At 31.8% G+C, this 25,206-nt stretch overlaps 3 protein-coding genes across 12 annotated transcripts in view; 2 read left to right on the forward strand and 1 right to left on the reverse strand.

The window, feature by feature from the left end:
- The window catches only part of LOC144847033 (arf-GAP with GTPase, ANK repeat and PH domain-containing protein 1-like), a 33,020-nt gene extending 29,203 nt beyond the window's left edge, over positions 1-3,817 (forward strand). For all 5 annotated transcript variants that reach the window (XM_078703595.1, XM_078703593.1, XM_078703596.1 and 2 more), the window contains 3 exons: positions 149-341; positions 821-988; positions 1,482-3,817. In XM_078703595.1, coding sequence (XP_078559721.1) covers positions 149-341; positions 821-988; positions 1,482-1,691 — 571 coding nt within the window. In that variant the 3' untranslated portion in view covers positions 1,692-3,817. The remainder of the gene's footprint in view (positions 1-148; positions 342-820; positions 989-1,481) is intronic.
- A 195-nt stretch (positions 3,818-4,012) lies between these two features.
- Positions 4,013-8,836, reverse strand: LOC144847436 (immunoglobulin-binding protein 1-like). 4 transcript variants are annotated; one of them, XM_078703821.1, is made up of 9 exons: positions 8,696-8,836; positions 7,718-7,794; positions 7,271-7,383; positions 7,041-7,179; positions 6,434-6,631; positions 5,854-6,015; positions 5,277-5,416; positions 4,432-4,556; positions 4,020-4,328 (listed from the first exon to the last, which is right to left on the reverse strand). In XM_078703821.1, the coding sequence occupies exons 3-9, from the start codon at positions 7,336-7,338 to the stop codon at positions 4,288-4,290; spliced, it is 873 nt and encodes a 290-aa protein (XP_078559947.1). In that variant the 5' UTR covers positions 7,339-7,383; positions 7,718-7,794; positions 8,696-8,836; the 3' UTR covers positions 4,020-4,287. The 4 variants fall into 4 exon arrangements, with proteins under 4 accessions (XP_078559929.1, XP_078559947.1, XP_078559954.1 ...); XM_078703828.1 differs by having other exon boundaries at positions 8,700-8,828; XM_078703812.1 differs by lacking the exon at positions 8,696-8,836 and adding an exon at positions 8,446-8,479.
- Positions 8,191-24,900, forward strand: LOC144847594 (uncharacterized). 3 transcript variants are annotated; one of them, XM_078704054.1, is made up of 4 exons: positions 8,191-8,342; positions 14,002-14,165; positions 15,963-16,113; positions 24,165-24,900. In XM_078704054.1, the coding sequence occupies exons 2-4, from the start codon at positions 14,009-14,011 to the stop codon at positions 24,229-24,231; spliced, it is 375 nt and encodes a 124-aa protein (XP_078560180.1). In that variant the 5' UTR covers positions 8,191-8,342; positions 14,002-14,008; the 3' UTR covers positions 24,232-24,900. The 3 variants fall into 3 exon arrangements, with proteins under 3 accessions (XP_078560180.1, XP_078560172.1, XP_078560164.1); XM_078704046.1 differs by lacking the exon at positions 8,191-8,342 and adding an exon at positions 8,932-9,144; XM_078704038.1 differs by lacking the exon at positions 8,191-8,342 and adding an exon at positions 8,935-9,148 and having other exon boundaries at positions 14,009-14,165.
- Positions 24,901-25,206: the final 306 nt, after the last annotated feature.

Genomic DNA, 25,206 nt, shown 5'->3' on the forward strand with positions numbered 1-25,206 from the left:
ATGTGATGTGCCCATATATGGACATGATGATGTCATATCACTACCATTTTTGGTCATATCACTACCATATTTGGCCACATCACACTTTTTTTGTCAAAATAGTTTGATAGGGTAGCTTTAAACATTTTTAAATGATTTTGTTATTCAGGGCGGAACTGCTGTATGTAATGATGTGCATTGGTAACACAATGGTCAACAACATCTGGGAAGTGTCCTTGAACAGCCGGACAAAACCAACGTCTAATTCCAGTAGGGAAGAAAAAGAACGTTGGATTAGATCTAAATATGAACGCAAGGAATACCTAGCACCCATACCAAATCCAGAAAAACCACTTGGCCAGGTTGGTATAGTTTGCACAGTGTGTATGTATACTTCAATAATAATAGTAGTTCATTCTTATATAGCGCATATAAGCAAGCTCTCAATGCACTGCACATAACCAGGCTCTCAATGCGCTGCATATTATTACCCTGGTCATTTTGGATCAAACACGTATGGAAACATACTTCCATAATAATCAGCGCAAATTTGTGTCTTGATCTAACCGGTACCCATTTTATACACCTGGGTGGAGAGAGGCAAATGTAAGTAAAGTGTTTTGCCTTAGGATACAAGCAATGCGGCAAGACTTGGATTCGAACCACAATCTCACGATCAGTAATCCAACGTCCAACACACTGCGCCACACGCCCTCACTTGCATGATCTATCAACAAAATGCAAGATTATGCTTTTATTTACTTACACAGAACCAGTGACTTAATATCATTGATTTCAACTAAAAATAGTTATTTATATCATCATATTTCCTATATTTCAGCAAATATTAGAGGCAGTCACAATTGAAGAGATACGATTAGTGATTCTATTATTAGCACAGGCGACACCTTTGGAAGTAAACCACAAGTATGGAGAAGGAGATGGTCGCTCAGCTCTACATCTCAGCTGTGCTTTGGCAAATGTTGTACTAACGCAACTTCTCATATGGGTTAGTGATCGGTAACAGGGTTATCACAAAATTCTTTCGATATTTTATGCTTTAATAATCTGTAAAAGCATTTGTAATTAAATTTTAATTTAAAGTTTTATTGTAAATTAAACATACATACGTACTGTTTATTATGAATAAATATCAGGTAATTGTAACAGTATAGCAATGGAGGGTGTGGTCTTTCATAACATTATCAGCTTTTCTTAAGATACACTTGTATATCAGTGATCTGCTTTAGGATGGATTTTGTTGCACAGTATTTGTGCTGGCCGAAGCTAACTAATGCTGATAGTGAAAATTGCATTGACCACAACTTTTTATACCGCAATGAATTTATTATGAAATGTTTGGCATTATAAACATTTTTTAATCCAAGGTGGGTGGGTGGGTGGTTGAATGATATTTTAAAAAAAGGTAAGGATTGATAAATAATAAATATAAAAATTGAACAAAGCATAACACATTTATATTTCATGTCTTGTTTTTTTAGTACAACGCTGATGTGACAGCAGTTGATGCAGATGGCAGAACTCCACTCGTCTACGCACGAAGTGTTGGTGCAGAGGATTGCGTTAAAGTATTATTAAACAATGGTTGCCCAGACACTTTCCCAAAAGCAGCAAGTAACGGTTCGCTGCACCATGGAAGTCGTTCCCCAAATAAAACTGTCATTGACAAATTACAAGCAAGTGTTATTTGAAAGATTAAAGAGCAATGTTAGGAGTCAAACTAATGATGTAATGTCAAAGGTTGATAGTTGATTATTACTAAGACTAAAAAGGAGGAGAAATAAAGTGGTAGATAGCAGATAAGATCTGCACCATGAGCAATCAGGTATTTTCCACTGTAATACCAAAGACTAGTTAAAGATAAAGCCATGTCCACACTGAACACGTGTGAACGGTTGTATTCTTAAACATACACCCATTCAACATTGTTATCGTGCCACCAGACAGGAAACCAGACTCAGTGTAAATTTAGCTTATAAAACATCCAATCACAAATTAACCTTTGTTGTGATAGCTTTTGTGACTATGCCAAATTTAAGAATTGTGGTTGTTGTGGAATATATCACTACATATTGATTGGTATGCATGCATAGTCTTTGGTACTGCATAGTATTCAAATTAAATGATGTTCATTTCATCCATTAAAAAATTTATCTCATTATTACATAACATTGTACTATGGAGCTCAATTATTACTCTTTTTTTAATGGACACTCTACGATACAAAATAATGGTAAAATTACCTCATTTAAACACTAGTTAAGTAGTAATTTAAAATCAAATATATATTACTTCCAACATTTCAAAGCCAACTTTAAACAATGAATACAGGGAAATAAATATTTGCAATGGACATAATTGATAATAGCATCATATTCCAGTTGATTATTATATACATGACAATATAAAAGGCTGAAATAAACTATACAAACATTTAAAATGTAGTATTTTTTGAATTATTATTAGTTTATGTGCTATATAGTTGGGTTGAAAAAATGTTTGTCCATATTGTCTGCTATAATGATCTTCCAATAATCATTGTAACATTGACTGTAGCGTTAAATGTGTACATTTTAGAATTTTTACTGTTTCGTTATGTATATATTATAAATATATAAATTTATGTGCTGTAAATTCTAAGGGGGATTTGTGGATGAGATGAATATACAGCCAAAGATTTGCTGTTTAAAAGTGTTTAGTGTGTAATTTCTGTGAACTGGCGCTGCAGTTCAAACACTCTTGTATATAGTGTTTATATGTTGCCCAAGTGTTTGTTGTATATAAAATCGTTATTAGGTATTGAGAAAGTGTTTCATAAATTCATATTATTACAATTATGTATGTACTGTAGTGTAAGATAGTGGTTTATTTGTGAGACAATTGTATATGATAGATTTTAAGCACATTCATTTAGTGACACTTGCCGCTGTTACACATGGCGCATTTTATACGTTTAGAAAATTGAATTAAAAGTATTTTTTTCTTACTAACTTATTTAAAATATTCCTAACATTAAATAAGTATTATATTTTCAGTTGTGAAAACAATCTTTTTGGCAATTTTTGTGATGTAATTAAATTGTTTTTACTACAGTAATAAGGATATTGTATGCCCAAATTTGGAACAATTTCATGTAAATTGATCCATGTGGAGATAAGGTGAACCCACTATATTGTGTTCCTCGTGCACGCTGGAAAACTTTCATGTGTTTAATGGAGGAAAGCCATACAGTCGGTACACTATTAAAAATATAAAAAGTATATTACATGCATGAAACACTAACATGATTCGACTAATTTCAATGTAAATTATATTTAAACACCAAATGATTAACTAAACTAACTTCAGGTGTAAATGTTATTTTTATTACAATTTATCATTTCAATTAAATTGCTGATTACTCATGCATTCATTCAATAAGTAGGTGTTAATAAATTTTGTATAAGATTAAGCAGTTTTTTGGGTCCAAGTTTAATTGTGTGTGAATTGCGAAGGTGTGTTTCAAATGGAAAACTAATCTGTTCGGTGTGGTATCCTATGGGTACGATTGTGATCTGCATAAAACCGTATCTTTTTCGCTTAATCTTACACAAGATATTCTCTTTTCAACTGTCAAAGTGTTCATACGTTTCCTTGCTGCCATGATGATCTAACTGTTTAAATTAATCATTGATCAAAAGATGTTCTGATCGCTTTTCTTTGAAAAATCTAATGCAACTGCCATTTACTTATATTCAATTTCTAATTCTTCTGCCAGAGATGCCCATTATGTGATGTATTGCTGAGGTCAAGTATGATAAAATGTTATTTTAAACAAGGTATTGCTTCTTTCTTGTTATTTATTTGTGTCCAAAACTCAAGGCTGCAGCAAAGTGGTGCAATGGCAAGATTGAAGCAAGCAACACCTGAGATAAGAGGAGCCCAACCCCTCTGCAGTGGCGTAATGCAGGGGCCTGAGGCCCCTCGTTTAGGAACCATTACACCACTGCCCCTCTGTAAAAACGTACTACTATTAACAATTGTCGGACACATTTTAATGTAAATCGTATCACTTTAAGTGATCAGTCCAATACAATCACAGATGTTTTCCAATTTATTTATATGTACGTTTTATTTATAAATGCATTAGGCCTATCTATATACATTTTTGTTTTGTAACATCTTTATTTTACAATAGACCATTATATGATATTTTGTCTACCACAAAGTTCCCTCTTAGAATACTGTAATTGACTAAGATGCATCAAAGGTGACGAGCCTATCGGTATGCAACTGTATGAAAAGGTATTATGAACGGTTATACCTATTTCCCCAGCCTCGTTTATGGTCTGAAAGATAAGAATTGTTGATACAATTAAGTGACATGGCATGTTTTTACACAATTTTTAAAAGAAGTCTTTGCATTTTCGAAAAAGAACAGTTAAAAATTACCATCTTTCCATTCATCAAGCTCCCTTGCTCTTTTAAGTTCCTCAGGGTCATCCTCATCTACTTCTGGTTTCTCCTCTGGCTCATCATCTTGTTGGCCGTGTTCAACTACAACAGCTGATGGGTTTCTTCAATAAGATAATATGAATACAATTAATTTATATGAATACAATTAACTTACAATTAAATTACGATTAAATAATATAAGGGTGTCTCAGATATCTTGGTTTTCTAGATCTAGGAAACTCGGATTTTGGTTTTCTAGATCTAGGAAACTTGGATATCTTGGTTTTCTAGATCTAGGAAACTTGGATATCTTGGTTTTCTAGATCTAGGAAACTTGGATATCTTGGTTTTCTAGATCTAGGAAACTTGGATATCTTGGTTTTCTACATCTAGGAAACTTGGATATCTTGGTTTTCTAGATCTAGGAAACTTGGATATCTTGGTTTTCTAGATCTAGGAAACTTGGATATCTTGGTTTTCTAGATCTAGGAAACTTGGATATCTTGGTTTTCTACATCTAGGAAACTTGGATATCTTGGTTTTCTACATCTAGGAAACTTGGATATCTTGGTTTTCTAGATCTAAGAAACTTGGATATCTTGGTTTTCTAGATCTAGGAAACTTGGATATCTTGGTTTTCTAGATCTAGGAAACTCGGATCTTGGTTTTCTAGATCTAAGAAACTTGGATATCTCTCAGATTTCTACATTTAGAAAACCAAGATATATAGTTTTCTAGACACCTGTATATAATTGCATTTGTAACTTTTTCTGCAGAACAGGGTTTCAGTAAATGTGTGCCTGTTAATTACAGGAACAAATTTAATGGATTTTCATACTTACAAAGCTTCTTGTGGTATCTTTCTTTCCCGAACTTCTTTCTGGAAAAATTCTTCTAATGTTACAGTTGGTATGCTTGGATAACCAGCTCCAAATACTTTGGCTTGAACTGAATCTCTTGTAATTATAAAAGGCTTCATTGGCTGAAAAATAATGAATATACAGTATTACAAAAAAATGATGGTGTCCGTGTCCGATATCTAAAATTCTACGTATATTGTCCCCCTGAAAAAATACATTTTTTTAAAATGTTGTTGTTGAATATGCTAAAGTTATTTAAGTTTAACCAAAAATTGGATAAAAAAATGAATTATTTACCTGAAAAAAAAAAGAAATAGTCAAATTGTCTGTCAGACAATGGGAATTTAAATTTATCAAGTGAATAACTCAAAAATGGCCTATTTAAAGTCTGATTTTTAATCTTCATTTTTTTAGGGGAAAAACATCTTTAAATGGTATTTTGAAAACAGGGTTCATACATTTTGAGTCTTTAAAATTTCTTTTCAAACTTTTCAGGAGCTCAAAATAAACATTTGTCACAAAAATATGACATAGACCATACAAAGACCGGATCATTTACCTTCCTTTCTTTAGCAGGTATACTTGGCTCGGTCATTGCTATCGAACCAGCTGATTTTGATTTTGCCATATGCTGTAATATTTCTTTTTCTTGTGAAATGCTTTTTATTTGGTCAATTGCTTCATTAACACAACTTTCTAATAATAATTTATAGTAATCTCTCTGAAATATATAAAAAAAAAAAAATTAAATTATGTTTTACTATTTTCTCATCAGTTCTCACGTCTTTAGTACAGTCATTTTCTCAATACCACCTTTGGGCTAGCCTAATATGTTTGGTTTTCTGGAAAGTCTGGTATTTGGAATGTGTTTTTAATGGTAAAAAGGAATTTGGGATCTTTTGGACCTCAAGAAAAGTCTGGCATTGGGAGAGTTTCTGGTTTTCAGAGAGTCCGGTATTGGGAGAGTCGACTGTACTAATGTAAAAGACTAGATATGTACATCAGAAGTTATTTTTTACTAATATTAGAATCTAAAAAAGGTGTTTCATCTGAACGTTTGCGTGCAGTTGTTTATACCTAGCGACATCTGTTGTCTCCCTCTGTCAATACCTATATTACTCTATGTAATCAATTGGTACCTGAATTTCATCATCTTTTTGTCGAATTTGTAACCATGTGCCCATTTCTTTAATTTTTTTTTCTCTTTCCTTTTGTTCTTTATATTTTTTTATTTTTGCTTCTCTTTCCATTTGCATTGATTTCATATTTAGCCTCCCTGGTCCAGAAAATGTAGGTTGCACATTTCCCTCTACACAATTGTCTGTTGTGGGAATTTTCTGAAAATTAAAACATATTTTTTGATAATATTAACAAATTTCATAAACATCTTTATTGATATCAGTATATTGTTTTATTAGCCTACCACCATCACTTATTTGATAATTAATGTCCTTCCATTTCTATCCAGCTTTCACTGTCACATACACCAACAACATCCAAACACTTTTTATTTTTTAAATATTTTGTTCATAATCTCATTCAACAGCAGGAAACCCGCCCCTTACAGAATGGAATAAAATATATATATATATCTTAAGACCTATACAATACAAAGTTATACAATCTTTCTAATTTTATTACAAAAACAATTATAACGGTCAAAAAAGAGATCAATAGAATTATCTTTAACAACACAATTATTAAAAAGAAGACAAATACTTATCATTTATAATAATTGTTTAGTACCTCTTCTGTAATACTGTAGTCTTTACATCGTTTAAGGTAGTCAATGAAGTAGGCTTCACCTAAATCAAGCATCTCTAGTCTATCACCACTTGTTACTTTAAGTGTAAGTTCACCTAGAAGGCTTGGTAAAAGTAAGTACCTATAAATAGTAAGACAATATATTATATTATTTAATCATAATAATAATAATTAATAATAATGTTTGGTTTTTTTAGCACAGAAAATATTACCGTAGGTCTTGAGTTGATATTTCATCTACTTGTTCATTACTACTGAATAAGGCCAAATCATTGACCATATATGTAGCTTTCTCTAAAATTGCAATTGCCTTGGATACTTGTTGCTGTAAAGAAAATAGATAGTTAAATAAAAGTTAATATAGGCCTAGGCCTAAATAAATACCTGTCTGTATGTACAGTAAACTTTGTGGCAAGCACTCTTCTATCACAAACATTTAATTAAATCCTTGTGTGTGGCCTTGAATATTCGTCAGATATGAGCCATTCATACGATATATATCAAACAAAATAAGCTTATTGTAGGCCTAGCTATTTAAGTAGGTAAACCCGCTACATATATACCCCGCAGACTCCATGCTATTCTAGCGGGCGCGGTAACTAACTATAAATGGACAGTCTCCAACTAACCAGGCCTAGCTAGTGAAGAGCCATACGAACCTGATAATTAACAGAATTTGTGGCTTCCTCACATACTTTGATGTCCTCAAAATGTTTCCAGGCCTGATCAAATGTTTCTGAAAGTGTAAATTGCTGTTGTTCATTTTCTGAGGATGATTTATTTGACATAATGACGGCACACGAAAATTCAGAAAATAAACAAACAATAATATAAAACCAGAAGTTTAGTTTAGCGCCCTCAATCGATATTGCAAGTGGTAATTTTACAGACCAGATCATTCCTCTACAATATTTAAATGACTAAAATTCTTTTAAAATGTTGTAATCTATAAATTAAGTGTGATGACGTTGGTAAATTTATTTATTTTAAACTGAATCATTATACTATACTGAATAATTATTTGATTATAAAAAGTGCAAGCACAAACTTTGTTTACATCATGGACACTGTTATTGTTGTGAAATACTGTAGATCCAAAGAAAGATGTACAATATACATTTTTTATATAATAACTTTAACGTGGGAGGACACCGTGTCATAATATTTTGGCTGTTCTATGTGTACTATCTAATGGATATAGCTTAATTAATGCATTAATGGCTGAACGTCAGCTACAAACAACAAGTTCTAATTGAAGGTGTTGTACTACACGTCTCGTACCAGGTGAGTTCAGCAATGCATTGTATTCTTTGTTTGCATGATTGCAAAAAAAAATTTGTTATATAGTAGGTTTTCATTTAACAAAAAGACTTAATTTGAGGCTTACTAATTGTATATTGTGTCATTTAAAATGCACTCTTTCTTTCTTGCCTACACTAAGCCCTGCCTACATAAACATTTTTTTTTAATTTAGTGATCTGACGACACAAGTTGTTTTTCAACTCTTTTTGAACGTCTGTCATTACTGTAACAGGAGAACAGCCAGACACACAACGGTATGCGTGTCTGGCTGTACTGGGTACCCACAGACCCCTCATTCAGACTTTCATAACCGGAAATTGAAATATATTTAGTACCTACTGTACACGGGTTATTATATTACGATATTTTGTAGGTTGGAGAAATAGACTGATTGACAACAAATAAGCTTGTATCAACTATAAAAGTAGCAATAGTCTTTAGGCTATTTCCTGGTATCTTAAGTTGTCATTCTTAACTGGAGGGCGTGTTTTTTTATTCATCGCCGGGGGACTCCCCTTGCATTCCTTTTTTCTATACTGCCCCCAAACGATTGAAAGTCTAGCTCAGTTGCTTTATAAATCCGCCAGCTGAGCTGAAACAAGTTTACACTTTTATTAAATCTGAGACTGATGGGTTTACCTCGTTAAACAAGAATAACACTATAGTCTTAAGTGCAATTGCCTTTTTATTGTAGTTTTATTAAGAATAGCGAGCAACGAATTCATTCATCTGTGTTTTATTTGAAACCAAACGCATCCAATAATCTACTTAGAGATCTCAAACGGTATGTATAGTCTAGACTGAACATAATTGTATTTTCATTGCTATTATAATATCAAAGAATGTTTACTGGTGGTAAGAACCTGATTTGAATAAAAGGTGATATTACTCTAACATATATTTTGTAATTAGCTAGTGGGAAATTCTTCCTTAGTACAGTAGGGAAAGATTAAGCATAAATGGTATAGGTAAACTTTTTTCTCTCTCCTTTGTTAAATTTCAACTTGTCTTTAGGCCTATTGCAAAACTAAGATGCATACAACATTTTTTTGCCTACTAAACAAATGAATGTGAAATGTAAATCATTTTTATTTTATTTTCTCACGTAAATTAATTAGATCCAATGCGAATGATGAGTAAACGGTGTATTATTTAAAACATGATCTGGGCCGGGTCAGTCTTCAATTAAACATTACTAACAATGGGTTGTCACGTATAACCATAGTTAAATTGGTCCATATTTTCAGATAAAAGCTCTGATGTATAATTTGTTGTTTTTTTTTATAAATTAATAGTAAAACGAATTAACCGTTTCATTGGTCATCAATCAATCAACTACGTAGTGACGTTTATTGTTTATTTTAGAAACCAAATTAAAATATAATTTTGTTAGTTTTTTGTAAATGTGTATATAAAAAAGGGTTTATCTGTTTGATTATCTTTAAAAAAAACATATCACATAGATATATATGTTGTGTGTTATTATAATAACGCATAATTATTATAATAATAATGTTTTTTTTATCGAATTTTGTTTATTTTATACGCATCCAACTCGCCAATTACAGGATGGATAAACTATTATTTTTATAATTCATCGTGCTTATAAACTAAGTCTCATTTGAGGCTTAGGGAGTGGAGTTGAAAGAGCCGTGAGTTGCAACCCACTAGCCTAGCTGTTAATACTTTCTCATAATCCTCATGCTTATCGTGATTCGTGTTACAATATTATTATTATTACTATTATTATTATTATTACCATGAATAGAACATAATATGTCAACGTACCTTGTGCATAATGCAACGTTGATAGTATCGAAAGTCGTGCGCGCGCGTTCAACAATATTATGTTGTGCTGTGAAATTCTTGATTAATTAAATGATTATGACTATTAATATACCATCATATTTATCAGTATTATTATCAATATCGTCATCATTATTGTTACTATCATTGTAACTTATCCGAATTATTAATATTATTGTCGATTTCAATTTAAAGTTACAGGGTTTTCAACTCGTTATTATAGGCTTATGGAAATTGTGTGATTCAAAATTTTGACAGTGAAGTAGCTATCCCACTGTCATCTTTCGCTCCTTTAATCTTCAATCATAGTAAGGCGTCTAAAACGCACTTTGTACGCTCCCTATGTAGAATTCAAGCAGTATTATTTATATATGAATACATTCAGTATAACGTTGATTGGTAGAAAGATACCCTTAACAACAAGCAAATTTAATCATGTATCGGGAAACATAATCCGTTTTATCTTATTGTGACTAAGTGATAAATGTTCCCCTAATGAATTGCAAATATTATTTCGAAAACATCAACAACTTAAATTGTTAAAAAAGAAACATGGATAGAAGCGTATATGACTTGTTGAATTCTCCCTGTATTATGCGTGTCCTTGATGTCATTGAACATATCGTCAATAACATCACGCGCGCTTGTTAATACTGATACTAACTAATTTGTACGCGCGCGTCAACATTATGACCGGTTGTGACATCACTGATTATCGAATTATATCTGGATAGTTAGAAAGTTTGCATTATTCAAAAGATATATATCACTAGTGCTGTTCACATTCACATCACATCTAACGAATATCCTGTCGGTATCGCAGTGAAGTAACACGATTCGTATTATGTATATTGGACACCTCAAATTTATATATAATCGTCAGTAAGTATTATAAGTCGTAGACTGTGTATGACTGTCGGGTGTTCTGTTAAATTCAATTTATGAAAAGTATTCCATCAACATTCACCTATTTGTCGAATGCTACTACGTTCGAATTTATTACGACTGTGCGATCAGATTTTTGTGTGAACGGATTGAGAACGATTGACTTATTGTTTAATTTATTTCACATCGGAGAAATAATTATGAAATGTCGAAATTGTTCCCGATGACTATTACAAATTTAATGAATAGTATTTAAATAAGTATAGGCCTATATTAAGGTCATTGTTGAATGATTATGATAAATTGATTTATTCAAATTTTAGTGACATGTTATCGCTCATTTTATTTTTTTTACATTTTTTTTTTATCAGCCATACATAAATCTGTTTTTCATTTTAGGCCTAATTTTATAAACCGTTTTAGCTGAAATAAACCATATCAAGTTATAGGCCTACCATTTAAAGATATCTATAGGCCTATATTCGATTTTCTATAAATCAAAAGTGTAGGCCTTTATATCATATTTACATTTCTTCACAATTTTGTAACTCGAATGTATTATACAAGCGTTTATTTTTGTAGAAAAAAACCCAGAATTAAGCCCAACTTATTTGGCCCGTTCGGGCTTAGTTAATTTACCCGCTAAGTTGGATGCTTTGACCAATTTACTAACTTTGGTGGGTAGGTAACAAACGGGTAAATTACCATGGCGTAACGCAGAGGCCTGAGGCCCGTGACCCTCAAACGCCTTCGGGCGTTTTTAGCCTTTTTCGACATATTTTAATACCTCATAGCCGTTATGCCACTGGTAAATTACTAAGTTCATGAATACGCCAGTTCAGACACAATTATACCTAACAGCTCAGTCTCATCACATGATTAGTTTGTCATAGTCAATATCTAATACTAACGGCATTAACGTCGTCTATCCTACTACATAATTCTCACTGTCAATACGATCTTACTACTGATTCACCTTGCCTAGAAAGTTAATCATAAGAATATTTGTTATGTACATGTTGTGATATAATATGTTGTTTTTCTTTGACGTTCTGAAAGTAAAATGCTTGTCATATCAAAATTATATTAAAAGAATAATTTCTCTCTGTAGCGTGTCGAGCCTTTCTGTGTGGATTTGTGATTAATCCTGTTCAAACTCTTATTGCGATTGTCTAGGATTGTGATATAGTATATTCAGGGAAGCGATATTACTTCCCTGGTCTATTTAACGTATTGCCAGACTGGGAATAAGACAGTGTTCATCTAGACGGATTTAATTCAATTCTCTACAACCATTTTTCACGATTTTCGAAACATGTTGATTTTACAGTTCAACTAGTTCAACTAGTACTTATAATTATGATAAATATCCGTAATTCAAATAATCAGGAGTAATTAGCTATGTTTATAGACAAAACTCGCGTTATTATATATAATCGCGAGTACGGTGCACTACGCCGCTGTAGCGAAAATGTAATGTTTTCTCGTCCTTCTTTCATGACGTCATCATTCCTGGTTATACCGTCATTTACGTATCAGACAAAATGCCGAAACTCTACACCTATTTTCACGAATTTAAAATTGCGAAAATGTATTTTTTAAAGTTCATTTATTGAAAGTACACGCGAGTGCAATGCTCGCGAGTATACTACTGTATGAATATGCAATGTTTTCTCGCTTTACTTTGGTTTATACAATCTTATGACGTCATTAATCTCGTTTGCCGTGTCATTTACGTATTTTGACAAAGTGCCGAATTGAAATTGTCCGTAATTAATGATTAATATGAAATTGATGGTTGCTAATTATAGGTGTGATTATACAGTATTATAAGGTTTGAAGGCCAAGCATGTTCAATAGGCTATGTTGTGTTGTGTAGGAAGAACCACTGATATTTCACAATGAGGACTGTAAGATAATCACATATTTATTTATTATTGTATTGTTTTAACCTATCAAAATATATTATGAATAACCATACTTATTTGTTTCGTAGAGCTAGAGTTTATGAATATATTTATTTTCTATTTACTCAAGACCTAGCTGTGTGAAGATTCATGAATGATACTTTTTGAAGTATTTTAAATTCGTCATTATATGGCCTACCATGCATTGTAAGGCATAAATTAGAATCGTATAATGAGCATCGTTTTGTTCTTGTTTTAAATCTAAAGGTATCAACCCAGCTTACAGTAAATATATATGTTATTTCTTGTTTTCTTATTTCACGTTGGAATGATCGTGTATATAATGTATATTTTGGTTAAATTCCAAGAAAAATTTGAACCTGGGTCATACTGATATCTAATTGAATATCAATGTCATATAGAATAGATACAAACGTTTCAGTAATTAGAAAAATTATATTGTATATGTATGGTGATATTGTGGTAACGATTATTATGATACTCGCCCTTTGCGGGTTCGAATCCCCCGAGAATGTTTCGTTGATAGCTCGATATATTATAACATTCAAAATGAACATACTAATTGCTTTTGCCATTTTTAAAAATGATATTGCGATATCTTGGCACACACAAGATACAAACAGCATACCGTATACATTTTGTCTTTGGGTTCATTTTTAACAAATGAAAAACAGCGTTCTTTCTTTTTATTGGTTATAACTAACAAAATAGGTCGAACATCTAAGGCAGTTTTGGCTTACGATACTCTAAATATTATTATTAACTAAATATAATACTGTAATCCGCTTACTTTGTTGGTAGCTCTCATTTGCATATAAATATAACAATTTATTAGAAAAATCACAATTAGAAAATAATAATCATAGCTTATGTCTATGTTTTGTTTCTATGCCAATATCGAGTTGCGTTTCAGTTGTACATGTTAGTGACGTTATCCGTAATCATTGTTTGAAGGCTTTACAAAACGTTCAACTTGTTCAGTAAACACACATCTCAGTAAGTTCGCTCTGTTTCTATTACAGGTTTAAGATGATTAACAACAACAGTCCGGTGACGTCGATATTATGTATGATTCTTGTGTATGTTTTAATTCTATCCACTGTAACGCCGATCGAAGCAGTACGCCGCCTCAATCACCCGCCAAAACATAGTAGATGGGGGAAACGAACGTACACATCATTATCAGGTATGTAAATCAAATAATAATTATTTTAATAAAAAATATTTTATTTTTTGTATACATTTTGTTTTACATCAAATGTAAATACTTACTAACGGCTCCATCATTCCCTATCTGGAATGTAGCCCTCCTCCTCTAGCATCTGGCATTTGCGTTACCGTACTTGAGGCTGTATTCTATATACTGATGCGTTGGCAGGACGTGTTGTCAGTAGGTTTTTCTTACGGTGTTCTTCCCAAACTCAAGAGCTTTCATTGAACCACAAGGCGGACCCAATGTATACCAAGCTGGAGATAAAGATGAGTTTTCACCACAATTGGCCTTAAGCCTTGTCTACACTATCAAACTTTATGTGACAAAAAAATGTGACGTACCCATATATGGACATGATGATGTCATATCACTACCATAATTGGCCATATCACTACCATATTTGGGCACATCACATTTTATTTGTCAAACTAGTTTGATAGTGTAGACATATCTTTACATACAGCACCATAATGTACTGAACTTGCGCGTATACAGGCCTTACCAAACGTAAATAATCCCTCTACTAACTATTTATTATTATTTCTCGTTTTGCTGTAGTTTATTGACATTTTAACAACCGATAATCAAATGTATTTACGTATTAGTACAGGGCTATAAATGAAAATCACGGTAAAAGGTTAAACGCAAAAGAGACGGGTGTTTGAGAAGAACAAGCTACTGTACTAATAATGACTGTTAGTTAATTATAATTTGTACAACTTAATTGGATTTAAACAAATTTTCATAAGCTGTGTTTGTGAACGATTTAGTTTTAAAGTACTCAAATCCGAGAAAAACAATATCATTATTCTACAAAATCAAATCAGTTAAACTTTCCTCTTAAGCTTTGTGGAATTTACTGGCTTTAATTTTACAAAGATATATACTTGAGTAATAAATAAATAATAGTAACACAAACGTTTACGCTAGTGTGTGATGTATTATTATCATCATTTGTACGCGCGCGTCGATTTATGTATCATCGTTTTCTCTCTCTGTCACCGACAATTTATGTGAATACGGCGTCAGAACGTTGTACTCTAAATACGTTGTCAAGATGATTAGTGATCACATCTTTTTATCTATCAAAGACTCAATAAAGAACCAGGTTGAATAGTCCCAATGGGCTGTACTACTCGGCTTAATTGCCTTATAATTGTGTCTTGTTCTGATTTTTAATGACGTCATATATAACGCAATTTTATACACCTGCTACGAATTCTATAACATTTACGATATGCGCGCGAAAGGTCATAGATTCCAGTTTTTACATTACTATAGTTGCAGCTATAGGGAATTGAACCTAGGGCAATTGACTTCAGTTGTCATTTAACAATCAGCTAAGGATACCACTGTACTTCATTTTTTTTAATTCAATTTATCCACGAAAATCCAGATAAATTCATGATTGTTTTTTTTCCTTGAGCCGAGAACATACACAATTACAATTTTAACTAGAGGCACAATGTTCAATAGAAAATAAACCCAGTCAGCAATAAAATTGTAACAATATTTTACATTTTTTTATGTTTTAACACATTTAACGTATACTTTAAACGTTAAATGTATTAAAACATCAAAAATGTAAAAGTTTGGATAGTATTGACAATCAATGTAAGTTTGTGTGTAGCATTGTCAATCATAGTATGGACAAAGACAATTTTTATCAAGGAAATCGCGCAAACAAAAGTTGCAAAATAAAAGTAAAAAATATGCATGATGACGTATGTCAATATACTGTTATTATAATGTATACTCATCTCTTTACAGAATCCAATAAAGACATGGTTGATATTAAAGAAGACTTATTAGACATATCTACGACACTTAGCACTCTCTTCAATAAAGATAACACTGATTTTATAGAAACACCTGGTGTATGTGCTGGGCCATTTCTAAAGAGACTAAAGTGTATTATAAGGTACGATGTTTTATTATTTTTGTAAAACTGTTGAATTTGAAGCCTACATACATTCAGCAATCAGCCTAGTAAAACGTATAGATTAGACAAAGAGCAAATTATTAAAATTCCCCCTCCAATTTGATCATTTTATTAACCGTGTTTGGTTGTTCAGCAACGTTATATTTGATTGGATATCGGTATACTGTCATATTTATAATGGACAAGAGTTTGTCATTGTAGTGGTTTTATATTATTATGAATATAGGAACTATTTTAGTAAAATGACGTCATTTTCTCTTGAGTCAAATGGCCGAGCGGTTAAGGCAGGGGCGCCGTTTACCGTACCTAAATAGCCAACAACTTCGGCAAAGGTTCGAGGCCGACTCGCTCCTAGTTCTGGTGGTGGAACAAGTCTTCTCGTATAAGGACTATAAACCGTAGGTTCAGTGTACACAGTTATAACCTGTGTGCACTTTAAAGAACCCAGTTCATTATTCGAAAAGAGTAGGGGCAAGTGAACTGGTTCACAAAATAGCCCCTGTATCAGAGGGTATATCACCTATCTGATAGGACAGTGATTAATTCACTATTGGTAATCCTTGGCCACATTGCCTAAAGACATAAAATAAAAAAAATAAATAAATAAAATAGACGTGGATTCCCCTTTTTTGGTCGTATTTATTCCTCACTTATCTAGGCACACTATTAGTGCTATTCCCTATTGTTTTAAACACAATTTTAATGTTAAATGTTAGATTATTGCCAAATGCAAACGTGACGAGAGGCTAATACTTAAACATGAAGGAAGCGCGCGTACAATGTCGCACTACGACATTTGACGTCCTATATAGACATATACATTTCGTTCCATTATTCCTGTTGATAGATATCACTCACTGCTGTTGGCTATGTTTCTTTTTTCTCGAGTTTCATAGTTCTGTGAAGGAAAATGCTACCCGAAAACATAATCTTTAAGTTCTTTAGTTTCAATGTGAATATGACGTTTTAAAGAGTAATGTTGACTGACTTACTAAAAACGGCGAAGATATTATATTATGAATATACAGCTAACCATTTACATTAATATTCCAATACTTGCTTTCGTCTTTTGAAGCAATTCTGTCGTAGAAACTCTTTAAAAGTATTTGTGTTGTGTTGTAAAAAGAATTGTATAGTTGTTTTGCGCTGCTAACCGTTTTATTCTGAAGACGCTGCCAATGGAATCAGAGTCAGCTTTGAAGGATTCCGCGCCTATATTATAGTAGAAAATAGTAGTAAATTGAACTTGTTTAGGTTTCTGAATGATTCACCCAGATGCAAGTTAGGATAAAAAATGAATGATTTATCAACAGCAACTTAGGCAACATCATACATTTATCATATTGGACAAACAGAATTATGCTACAATACGACCCAGGTGATATGTCGTCAAAGTAGTTCGATATAATCGCTTTGATACAAAACAAACAATCGCCAGAAAAGGATGTTAATTGACCAGATATTTGTTTGACGTGCATTTATTTATAGTGCATATTTATACTTTGTATCTTCAGGTTTTTTTAAAACAAGATTTGATGTAAACGAACATTTTATAATCATTGTGTTTTCTCTTTTTAGAGTAGGCGTGTATTTATTCTTTCTTCATTCATACTGATTTTCTTAAACGATATTTTTCGATTGTTTTGTTACTAAACCTTGGACTACTGAATTTTCTATAGATTTTTCAATAACACTATATTACTATGTAATGGTTCATTATAATGACTGGCCTTCTCAGAGACATCCTATTATCCATTATATATTTTCAGTTTGCTGCAATCTTGGTGACTTATTTAGTTATAACTATTTTATCTGATCTACTAGATCTAAATACAGGCTTTAGGACTGATAATTTGTTTATTTAATGTCTAGTTTTGAGGAGAATTCCTTATATTGTACATTGCAAAATATCACACTCTTAATATCAGTTAATTATATGTAGATAAATGGTATATCCCCGGTATTGTTTTCTAGATAACTTGGACTGTTTATCATATCTGATGAATTGTTCAGATAATTGAAATGTAGGCTATATACCCGAAAAAGCAGTTATGCCAAATAATTTGGAAACAAATTCCATTTACAAACAATACGGTAACATACAGTAATTATGATAAAATGGCCTATATTCTTCAAATAATCATTATTATTACCCTTAATTTAATGAGGTTTAAAATAAATAAACAATCTTTCTATGCACCATACAAGTTAAAAATGCTAGTTGTTTGGAAACGCTGATGAAACTTTCTTGAACAGATAAATATATTTATTTATTTTAGTTGCATGTGGTTCTTTTTTAGATCTATAGTTTTAGATATGAATGCAGCAGCTGTGTACAGTATTTCTAAGACAATCGTTAATCGATAACCAATATTTATTGATTGAAGCAATCAGTAGATTAGTTTTTAAGCATAGTTAACCCACTAAGAATCGATCAGCAACTCTAATGATTTACATAATTTATATTAATAAATTATCGTTCTTCAACAATATTAAATATATAATAATATATAAATACGTTTATATATTATTCATAATGGTCAGGATTTGTGAATACCTTTAACTTAAATCTAAAAATTTCGACATTTTAGTATTATCTAATCAAATATTTATCACAGATCAAAATAACCAATATATTGTTATTAAATATGAATGAATAATTACATTTTGCCAGTTCTCCGAATCTACAAAGTATAGAATAAAGGGAAAACGCACTGCCAGAAGCTCGTTGTTTTTGAGAAAATGCACTGTATTGTGGTTTTTGAAAAATAATATGGTCATTGCTGCAGACATAGACAACTGATTAATTTCGCTTTTGGCAAATCTTGATAATGCTAATGAATAAAAATACTAAATATAATAATGTCATATGAATCTTGTTTACTTCGAACAGTGTTGTAAATTTATGTCGTTGCACAAAGACAAAAACAATTTTAGATTAGGCTTACACACAACATATCACCGGTAAGTGGCGGTTTACATAACAATTGTCCATAAAAAAAACTCGAGTATATATCTAATATATTCAGTTAAATAGAAAAACTAAAAAGTGTTTACATCAAACATCATCTTCCCTTCTTTGAAGCAGACGTAAACAACTTCAAGTATTCAATTTTAGGTGACATTTCTGATTGCTTTAGAGTATCCTTAGAGTAAAATCAATTGAACGTAATGTATATGTATGTATAATATAATTTTAAAACAGTTTAACACGTCATCATTGACCGTTATTGCCATCATGTTTATTTAAGTATATCGATATCAACTCTTGTCACCATCATTATCATCATCATCAACATCATCATCATCCTTGTCGTAATTATCCTATTCATTATCATCCTTCTTACCTATAGCCATCATCATCATCAACATCATTTTTCATCCTCTTCATCATCCTTATCATCAACATCATCATCGTTTTTTCTCTTCTTCATCATCAACAACATCATTTTTCATCCTCTTCTTTATCATCATCATCATCATCATCATCATCATCATCATCATCATAATCATAATCTTCATTATCAACATCATCATTGTTCATCATCATCAACCTCATCATTGTTCATTCTCTTCTTCATTATCAACATCATCATTTTTCATCATCTTCTATAACATTATCATAATCAACATCATCATTGTTATCCTCTTCTTCTTCATCATCATCATCAATATCATCAACATCATCATTTTTCATCCTCTTCTTCTTCTTCATCTTCATCACCATCATCAATAACAACAACGACCTCTTCTTTATCATCTTCAGCATCATCAACATCATCATTTTTCATTCCCTTCATCATCATCATCATTTTTCATCGTCTTCTTTATCATCATCATCAACAACATAATCATTGTTCATCTTCTTCTTTATCATCAACATCATCATTTTCATCGTCTTCTTTATCATTATCATCAACAACATCATCATTGTTCATCTTCTTTTTTATCATCATCATCATCATCATCATCAACATCATCATTGTTCATCTTCTTCTTTATCATCAACATCATCATTTTTCATCGTCTTCTTTATCATCATCATCAACAACATAATCATTGTTCATCTTCTTCTTTATCATCAACATCATCATTTTTCATCCTCTTCTTTATCATCATCATCATCAACATCATCATTTTTCATCCTCTTCTTTATCATTACCATCAACATCAACTTTATAATTTTTCATCCTCTTTATCATCATCATAATCATCAGCATCATAATTTTTCATCCTCTTCATCATCATCATCATCAACATCATAATTTTTCATCCTCTACTTTATCATCATCATCATCATCATCATCATCATCATCATCATCATCATCAACAACATCATCATTTTTCATCCTCTTCTTCATCATCATCATCATCTTCTTGTTCATCATCATCTTCTTTCATCATCAGCAACAACATCATTTTTTATCCTCTTTTTCTTCTTCTTCATCATCATCATCATCATCATCATCAACAACATCGTCATTTTTCATCCTCTTCTTCTTCATCATCATCATCATCATTAACAACAATATCATCATTTTTCATCATCATCATCACCATCATCGTTTATTCATCATTCAAACATTACTAATGTTAGTCTTGTTCTTGGTATTTTACTATTTAAAAACTCTCCTTATATAGGCCTGCATATAATTGCTATTATATCATCATAGGCTTCAGATGAGTATTTCACGATTATATTTCTATAGAACATGAAAGCTTACCGCATAGATTCGTAGATCAAATGTCCTATTCTATCAATGAGTTATGGAAGTTGCGAACGAATTAAGAAGGATTATGAATCAATAGACATTAGCCATCCACAGAATTATGATTAATCTGTTTATAGCCCTGATAGCGCACGTTATGAATCAAAATTAAACCAGTCAAAACTGCTCTTTAGTGAGGTAGGTGGATGTATTTAACAAAGACGTACTAGTCTGTAGAACTACCTTTGTGATTTTCATTAAGTAGAGGCTTTTGAACCGGGATTTCGATTTAAAGAGAAATTGCTAACGATAACTAGGATTCTAAGTGTTTGAAAATAATAACAATCAGCAAGTAGATAATGGTACCATCGTAGTCCAGATTCATAATAGCATCTTAAGGAAACACTAATTATCAGACCTGTTTTCTAAAAAAATAAAAAATATATTACATTTTTACATGATGACATTGACTATTGCATCGTTTTGTTATATCGTCGTCACGTTGAAGATTTGAAATATACTATTAAATATATTATGGGTGCTTATCTTCTTAACTGGAATAAGATGCTACAGTGATTAGACGGTATTATTATGTTTGCCTAATAAAGATTCTGTGATTTACAATTAATTACTAGAATAAATGTTGAATATTTCAGTTTCCTTATTCTAAAAACAAATTAGAATTGTATAGTCTGATCATAATTTTAAATCATTTTTACAATACGCACTTGTATTGTTATCATCGATTTATCTTTCTCTTCTATTTTCCCTGCAGTATTGTCGCCTGATAGTTTAGAGCTTCCCTTTCCCGGCCCTGTTACAATACTATGTAATAATACATTAATGAAACGACTTATGTTATATTATATTAACACCATGGTATAAGTAGATTCGCGTAGATTTGGTAGCGTAATGAAGAATGATTTTTTCACCGACGACAACAGTCGGTGTGGATTGAAGAGTATGCAGTTTTAGACATAAAATGCCTATTCTGTCGGTAGATATTCTTTGTATAGAATGGCTTTCTCTTGTTTTGACTCAACATAACCTAGTCCAATAGTCATGGTTGTACGATAACGGTTTATTTATAGGCCGTATGTCAGCAGCCAAAAATTAACCGATAAAAATTAACCGATAATTAACCGATAAACTGCCTGTGGAAACGGGGTTTAACCAATTTTCGATTCACTCGAGAAATATTAATCGATAATTATCTCATTTAAATCGGATAATTATCGGATAAATGTGATAATTGTTAACGTTGCGTTGTGGTTGGGCATCTGGTTGTTTGGTAATGACTGACCATGCGCACTTTATTGTTTAAAATATTAACCGATCATTTTGTTTTGGCTGCGGAAACACGGGCTTACATCCAATATGATTGTGATGGGTGTAATTTTACTTGATGATGGAAATTGTTCTACTTAGTATTATGGTGTTTATAATATTAGTTGTGATTATAGGATAATAATTTACAACAATCCAAGACAACTGAACAAAACCTACAATTACAATCGGTGTAAAATGATCGGATTCAAGAAGCTTTCTTTTCTCGGTCGTCATATTATATCCTCGTTTAAATTTGAATGTAGTGCTGCTGAGAGCTAAATACAGTCATTTTTATAGATGTTTATATCGGATATGACACTTTTATGACACAGTGATTCTGGTTTATTGTACGTATTAAAAACGCGTTATGTCGCAATCGTTTTAATACCACGTCAACATTACCATTATTTCAAGTTAACAAACTAGCACGATATGATTGATATGTATATAAATTAAAGTATATATATTTTAGATTGCATTTTTATATTCACGAAATTGATAAAATTTAGGAATATTTATGTAATACTAATTAAAGTAATAATGTATTTATTGTAGGACAATGATTCTAATCAATCGCATTTGTAAAATACTCTAAGGCCCAATTATTTCACCTCTCATTCTCATAATCCATTCTTTTCACGCTGCTACTCTAGCCAGCTACGTCCCATGAGGACTACTCCTTCAGAAGCTAAAGCAAGCAGCAGTTATAGTATCTAAGGCCGACAGTTTTGCGACTTTGTAAAATCGACTATAACTTATAGATCCTAGCTGCTGGACCCCAAAAACGTCTGGGAAAAGAGAGTCTATGAGGGCTCACGGTTGAACGATTTTGGATTCTCGCCCTTTGATTGGTTGACGCGAATCAACAGATTGTGGAAATATTTCTCACTTCTACCACCGTGAAGTCACGTTGTTTCTAGAGGGTATTCAGTTGCATGCCTACAGGTTGAGGTCACACACACACACAGCACATTAAAGTTCAAAATTGACCATTTTTAAATGGGCATGTGATTCATAAAGAACTATCTTTGATCTGTATGTATTTTTGAGATTAAAGGACGTTATACTGGAGTGATAATGATGAAAAGAAGTCTGATTTTAATAATTAATCATAAATATATCTGAAGAAAGAGCAATGATTAATTTTAAAATGTCGAGCAGCGTTTTTTGTAAGAAAAATTTCTTGGTTATATACTATGTCTGAATGTAATATCCGTGAATCAAAATGTTGTTTAATCTTGAAAGTGCCATGTTCTCACAAGAGTAGTTTAATCATTGATACCTTTTTATTTCTGGTGTAAAATTAATGTTAACTTTTGGTAACTCTGACTAATTTATTAATGACCCAAAGTTTAATCTTCTTTATGATGTAGTTGATAAGTTTTGTAAAAGACATATCAAAAAGGCATGAATTTATAAGTATTTGATATAATGATTTAATTTTTTTTGTATTTTTTAATTGTATTTTATTAATTGTATGTTTGCGATTTGTTTGTGCCGCTGTTGTTATTATTATAGGCCTAATATTCATTAATACATTTTTACCAAAATTAAAATATGACACGCCAAAAAGGTCTTAATTGTGTATCCCCCTTTGGCGTTTTAGAAAATAAGCTTTTAGTATTATAGAAATAAATAATAACAAAGACCTACTCTAACATTCCTGACGGGAGCTGAACAAGCGACTGCCTTTTATGCATTTTAGCTTGGTGCCCACGTACGTCACAAAATAATCTTCCTTGTTGTATTCTAATGATTCTACTTTAAATTTAAATAATAATTTAATACGCTGTGTAATTAATATTTTTATTTCATTTTTATCATGATTGACAAGCTATGAATTTTTATTTTTTTCCCTCATTCATCTAATTTTGACATTTTTATTTATTGACTCAGATGAATGATTAATTTGTTCTTTTACAGATAATTTGGATCAAAAGTTCAGTTTGATTAATGATTCGACATTACCATAATAATTTTGTTTTATTTCAGATCACGACACACGCAAGATATTACGTCACAGACACATTTCATTGACCTCTCAAATCAAGAAGTTTGAATACTGCTCTGTTCTAGATATTTAAAAATCATCGGCGTCATCCCGTAATTCATTGTTGATGCTTATTTCATTACAGAATTACACAAAACAATAATGTCATTAACATGTTTGGTCTTCTTAAGTAGGCCCTCATTATTAACACCGTTGCGTTTTCGATTCAGCGCCGCACCCATTTATATTTCCCTTTACTGCTATTTGGAAATAGGCCTAAGTTAATTTTTTAGCTTCTATATGGCAAGTAAGTAACACAATAAAATAATAACTTGATGCTCCAGTTGAAAAAAAACGTACCAAGATGACGGCAGATTCGAGATGCCACCCGCGTACACCACGTCGTCGACGCGCACACAACGTCGTCGACGCGTACACCACGTCGTCGACGCGCTGATGTTCAACCAGTCATTGCAATTTTAGCTGTAAATATTCTCTGTTTATATAACGCCGATCTTACAATTTAAAATTGTGAATAGAACACGTCGACACAAAATAGACGATTTTTAATTGTCATTAATTTGGTAGAATCATGGAGTAATAATAGATGATAATTATTACGTTATGGTAGAGAATACGGTACCATGTATATTTATAATTTTGAAAATGTATTAACGTGACGGAGAAATTTGTTATTTTTGGACAAAGAAGGAAAATAAACTTTTGCTCGAAACTAAATATTATTTTGTTTTCGTATTATTATTATCAAATTATTGTTTTCTATCATGGCATTACTGTTACATCTATTTGTAAGCTGTATGCAATTGGATTTATCGGTATGTAATGTATTATATTGTAGATAATAATATGTAGGGCCTATATTCCTTAAGTCTTGGAATACTATTGATCAATTTAAATCGAAGTAGTCTGTCAACAGGGAACAAACACCAGTAAATAATTAGCTGGCTGATTAAAGTAGTTTCTATAATACGATATGTTCAATTCAATGGATTGTTATAGTGGATACGTAGATCATTACATTAT

This window comes from Antedon bifida, chromosome 1 (genome assembly GCF_963402885.1).
Source record: "Antedon bifida chromosome 1, ecAntBifi1.1, whole genome shotgun sequence".
Taxonomy (NCBI): domain Eukaryota; kingdom Metazoa; phylum Echinodermata; class Crinoidea; order Comatulida; family Antedonidae; genus Antedon; species Antedon bifida.